This window comes from Rana temporaria, chromosome 1 (genome assembly GCF_905171775.1).
Source record: "Rana temporaria chromosome 1, aRanTem1.1, whole genome shotgun sequence".
Classification (NCBI taxonomy): Eukaryota; Metazoa; Chordata; class Amphibia; order Anura; family Ranidae; genus Rana; species Rana temporaria.
This window is the reverse complement of record NC_053489.1, coordinates 10,936,269-10,942,268: the sequence shown is the minus strand read 5'-3', so window position 1 is coordinate 10,942,268 and position 6,000 is coordinate 10,936,269. Positions and strand designations below refer to the sequence as shown.

The following is a 6,000-nucleotide window of genomic DNA, read 5'->3' as shown; positions in this document are numbered from 1 at the left end:
TGCTAGAGAATCAATCCAATATCCACTATTACTTACACTACCTGTGGACTGTTGAACTATTATATTCATTTTGTTATTTGGCGCGGCTTTTTATATTGTTTATTTTTCTTGTCATCACACGCTAGCCGCTGCCTATATTTATGGTGTTGTGTTAGCGCGGTTTTTTAGTGTATATTTGTTCTTCTTGATATTATTACTGCTGCTTCACCTATTAGTCTGGTTTACTGACTATACTCGCAATGGACATTTTTGAATTTCGTGCCAAAAAATTGCTCAACACCGAGGGTGTATTTGAGTCCTATAAAGAGGACGAGGGTGATTTAAATGGCCTATTTACGAGGTTGAAGAATGTCCTTGTTTCTGAAAACCATACTAAATGGGATATCGCCTATTTAGAGTCCTATATGAAATTAGGTATGGTACCCAGAAGTCTTAGGTGGGAGGTACCTCCCCAGAAGGGCGACCTTGACTTCGATGGGTGGTTTAAATATTTTAACACTGCAGGAATTTCATTTCTTAAATTTTTGGTTGACAAAAAAATCACTAAATTAGGGAGTCTGGATGATGAGATTAAGGCCCTTAAGATCAAACTAGACCCCCTGAAAGAAAGTGAAGAATATAAAGATAAATCTGCCAATCTTCTTAATCTTTTAGAGAAAGAGGATAGGGACCAAAAAAATAAAAAGAAAAAGAAGTTCAACAGGGACTTGGAGGACTACCAAAATGGTCTTGTCTTTAATTGGCAGAAAAAACTCCTTGAAGAAATGAACAAACAGGCCCCTTTAGAGATGGAGGTTTCTAACCCTGTTCTGGGGGAGCAACCCGTCGCTATTTCGGGACCTAGGAAAAATCTCCAACAGCTAAAAGGTAGCTCAAACAGAGCGTCCCCAAGGAGAGGTAATGGACAGTTTAAAGGCCCAGCTGTAAAAAACCATAATCGTCCACAGGGTGCTTTCAGGCCTTTTCCGGGTTCCCAAAACCTAGGGGGTTCCCAACAAGGATCTTCGGGTTATCAATATCCCCCGAATAGGGTACCCCCAAACTATTATCACAATATGAGGTCAAGACCCCAATCAAGGGGTTGGCAGACAGGGGCTTCTGTAGATCGGGGCCACTATGTGGATAATACCAACAATTGGCACCAGGGCCCAACAGGAGAACCTGAATATCCTTCTCCGGCCTATTTTCAGCCAGAGTCTGGATTGGGTTGGGATTACAACATACCTGTTTCTAACGCTTTTTTCCCACTAAGGGATAGAGAGGGACCTGAAAGATATCAGGCCCCTGACACTTCCACTTACAATGTGCCAGCAGAAGGAGCTTGGTACGCACCTCCATCTTCACAGTTCCATGATGCCCCCTCCCTGTCCGGTGCCTCCGCTGCCCCAAATGGACCCTACAATTGGGGTTTTCACAGACCCGGCCAGGGCACCAAAAGATTGGTAGAAAGAGGAGAGGAAACAGAGGGGGGAGGAAACATAGGGTCCAAACGCCCCAAAACGTAGTGGGGAGGGGTATCTTCAACCTTAGTACCAAAATTTTGACAGACCCAGAAAAACTCCTACTAGACAAGGGGTTGAAATATGCACCCCCACAAAGCCTTAACCGGTTTAGCACATATATGGACATACATAAATTTATTAGAAGGATCCATATCAAAAGGTTTATGGCGGGAATTACTCCTACCGATCGACAGATATCTAATGGTTATGTTCACTCAGGCCTTGCCAATTCTTCTTTATTTAACCCTCCGGGTGGAATGGCACCATCCCTAAGAACCTTTAAGGATGTCCTACTAAGGGACCTGGAGGTTATGGAAATCAAGAAGGCAAAACTTAACAAAAACCTACAGGAGGGATTAGATTCCCTTTGTAATAATAAAGATTTGATTATCAGACCAGCGGATAAGGGGGGGGGGTATTGTGGTGTTAGATAAGGTGGACTACTCGAGGGAGATGCATAATATTGTTGACGACACCAATACCTACTCTATTCTCCCTGGGGACCCAAAGCTCAAATATAAAAGAGATTTGGAGATCCTTGTAGAAAGGGGTTTGTTTGAAGGCATACTGACCATTAGAGAAAAATTGTTCCTTATTCCTAAGGCGCCTCGAACCCCCACCATATATTACCTCCCGAAATTACACAAGGACCCAATCTGCCCCCCGGGACGTCCCATTGTTAGTGGGATAGATTCAATCACGTCCCGGGTGGGCAGATATATTGACTTCTATTTACAGCCTTTAGTCAAAGGGATGCCTTCATATGTTAAGGACTCGAGACATATAATGAATATCCTGTCTAATTTTACAGTAATTCCCAATGTGTGGATGGTTACTATAGACGTAAAGTCGTTATATACCATCATACCCCATGCCTTAGGCATGGAGGCAGTTTTGTATTTTCTGTCCAGGGAATCAGGCCTAAACATTAAACAGATAGAATTTATCATGGCCCTACTGAAGTATGCTGCCGGATCAAACTACTTTTGGTTCGACAACGAGTTCTACAAGCAGGAGACGGGGGGTGGCTATGGGGGCTAAGTATGCCCCCAGTCTGGCCAATTTATTTATGGCCAAATGGGAGGAGGATGTCATCTTTTCAAGAAATGTACCCCAAGTGGCCCTATGGGCAAGGTACATTGATGACATCCTCCTCCTATGGGCTGGTGAGCATGAGGATCTCAATCAGTTTATCTCTGATCTTAACTCTAACAACAGGGGGATTGAATTAAAACATGAGGCAAGCCAAGATAGTGTTCACTACTTGGATTTGAAGATCAGCATAAAAAACGGTGGCTTTGCTACCTCCACTTATTTTAAGGATACCGATCGCAATGCCTTCATCCCCACCGACAGCTGCCATCATGCACCTTGGCTTAAAGGGGTCCCTAAGAGCCAATACCTCAGGTTAAGGCGCAACTGTTCTGACCACCAAGAGTTTTTAAACCAAGCGGGGGTCCTAACTGAGAGGTTTTTGGAAAAAGGATACAACGAGCGATCTCTGAGAGAAACCTTGGATCAGGTCACGACTTTAGATAGAGGTGAACTTCTCCAGGAGAGAGAACGTAATGGGGGTGGTCAGTTCTCGGATGGTGTACCTTTTATTACTTCATATTCCATCCAACACCGCTCTATCTCACATTTAATTCACAAACATTGGCACATTGCCAGAAGTGATCCAGTGTTGAGAGAGATTCTACCACCAAAACCCAAGGTGATCTTTAAAGGGGTGCGGTCTCTTCGAAATAAGATCTCTATTAACGTTATTGACCCTCCCCTTAGAGGTATTGGTTTTTTTGATCAGCTTAAGGGCTACTATAAATGCAAAAAGTGCCGAGTATGTGCCCTTAGTAGCAATCACCAAAGATGTGTAACATCATTCACTTCTACGGTTACATCAAAAGAATTCAAAATCGAACCATGTATCACCTGTGCATCCACAGGGGTAGTATATCTGATCCAATGCCCTTGCGGGCTTCAATATGTAGGCCGGACTAAGAGATCAATGCAAGTCAGGGTTAACGAACATATTACTAAAATCCTAGCGGGCTTTAGGAACCACTCCGTGTCCAATCATTACAGGCTTAAACATCATAGGGACCCCTCCAATACCCTCTTTCTTGGGATTGACAAGTATAAGGCACATTGGAGGGGAAGTAACCTGGTGAGGGAAATTTCCAAAATGGAAATGGGGTGGATCCATCGTTTAAAATCATACAGCCCTCATGGCCTGAATATTGAAACTGACGTGAATGCTTTTATCAACAATGCCTGATGTGAACCTTTGCATAGGGTCCCATAGAAACAGATGCGGTTTTTTCAAGTTAAGATTTTAAGCTAAAATATTTTTATATTTTTTATATTTTATATATCGTTATAATTTTTTAACTAAATCCTGGATAGTAGTTATATCTACCCTTTGAGTTTAACATTTAGATTTAGGTTCACTCTGATAGGATTTTTATATTCTGTTCAAAGATGGTACTATAGCCCCAAAATTATTTTTCACAAAAAAATATATTTTTTCACACCAAGAATTTTTCATAATGTACTTCTAGCACAGTTTTTGGCCATTTGTGGCCCTTCCCTCTCGAGTTTTTCGTTAAATCGGGGGGATGTAGTATGTATGTAATATTTCACTATATATTTATGGATTCACTTTTCATATAAGCTAAATATTCATTATCACAAAAAATAGATTAGTCTATATACACTATTTAAAACTATACCCTTGGGCAACTAAGGGCCCTTGGATCACGTAGACCACAGGGTGTGTATTACAACAGGCCCTGTGATCTAGTTTATATATTTATATATTATATTTTTTTATATATAGTATTTATATATTCTTTATATCACAATCTTTTTTTCTTTAATGGTTTTCAGTATACCATAAAGCTTCATACTATTTTTGGGTAATAAAAAGAGCTAAACGAATTGGATGAGGCTTATATTTAATTATATAGGAGTTTCTGAGAATTTTCTACTAAAATAATTGATAGAACCGACTTAAAACCTGACTCCTTCTAAACCAGGTATAATCAGGATGAGTTTATTATTTATTTTTTCTTGTTTAAAAATAATTCTTAATTTTATCCACAAGATGGCCACAGTGAGTCAAGGGATTTCTGTCTTGTGCCGGACTTTTAGTTCTCCCTTGGTTCCTCTGTCCTCTTTACATTTTAGGTAATAAAACTACATTCTTAGGCTTAATTTATATTTATGTTTATTTTACATTTTTTGCTTTTACACTCCGGAGAGAGAGCAATTCCACCCTCGTTACAACGTAGGGGGAACGCCTCACACTCCCTTCCAGGCCGCGAGGTTGCGCGCGGTTGTATGGGAAAACTTTCCCTCAACAAAGATGGCGGGGTCTGTTTCTATGGACCTCCCTTTGCATTGAGTGGCTCTTATATAAGGTGACACACTGCTGCTAGCCCTACCCCCATTGAGAATGTCCAATAGGACGAAACGCGTCTGGAGGCAGCGTCAGTGACGTCACCACGCATAGGAGGAGGGCTCCGTAAGCCGGCCGGCTTGTTTTATCTGTTTAATGCTGTGTTTATACTGCCTAAGTGTAAGTACATTACTTTCTTAAATAAATTTGTATACCTACGATATCACGCTATTGCGTCCCTTTCTATTCTCCTGTCTACATGTGAGCCGGATTGGGTTACGCTTATCGATATACTGTGGTTGCTGATGAATTGTGGGGTGTCCTAAATCGGAAATACATACCAACTTCAAACCTCAGCTGTCTTTTGATTGGAAATCTGAGCCCGGGGGATTTAAAGGCCGTGGCTGGGTTATAGCCAACTGCACCAAAGGCTTGCTATCTGGTAAGCTGATATACAATTCCGGTGGTGGGATCTCACACACTGTATGCATGTCACCTGGTGCATTGAAAAATTAACATCTTTACATGCAAATCAGCCTCGGATCAATACAGTGTTTTTGTCTCTGCTAGAGAATCAATCCAATATCCACTATTACTTACACTACCTGTGGACTGTTGAACTATTATATTCATTTTGTTATTTGGCGCGGCTTTTTATATTGTTTATTTTTCTTGTCATCACACGCTAGCCGCTGCCTATATTTATGGTGTTGTGTTAGCGCGGTTTTTTAGTGTATATTTGACTGAGAAAATATATCTTGGATTACTTAAAATGGGACAGTAATATTTATCCACGATATCTCCCAGGATTTATGTAAAGACTATTCTTGGTTTGTTTGATTCTGAACTCAACATGTTAGTTGAGAGAGCTGATCACATTGGCCTTTGTACAATGTAGGAGATGGGCCGACTCCTGCTGGAGCTCCTCTATTGTGAGAAGGTGTCCTGTGTTTATATTTATGATAATGTATAAATATACTGTGGGAAGCTCGGTGACAACAAGTCTGATCTGTAGTGAATCCTGACGGGCACGGAGTCATATCGGCTACTTTAAGGGATTAGTTAATTAGCTCATGTTAATTAGGTTTCTGATTACAAATG

At 41.0% G+C, this 6,000-nt stretch overlaps 1 protein-coding gene across 1 annotated transcript in view; it reads left to right on the top strand.

Moving 5' to 3' along the window:
* The first annotated feature begins 239 nt into the window (after nt 1-239).
* LOC120925701 (vomeronasal type-2 receptor 26-like) overlaps nt 240-6,000 on the top strand; it is a 38,478-nt gene continuing 32,717 nt past the window's right edge. Inside the window, exon 1 of the mRNA XM_040336084.1 lies at nt 240-897. Within this exon, the coding sequence (XP_040192018.1) occupies nt 240-897 (658 nt within the window). The remainder of the gene's footprint in view (nt 898-6,000) is intronic.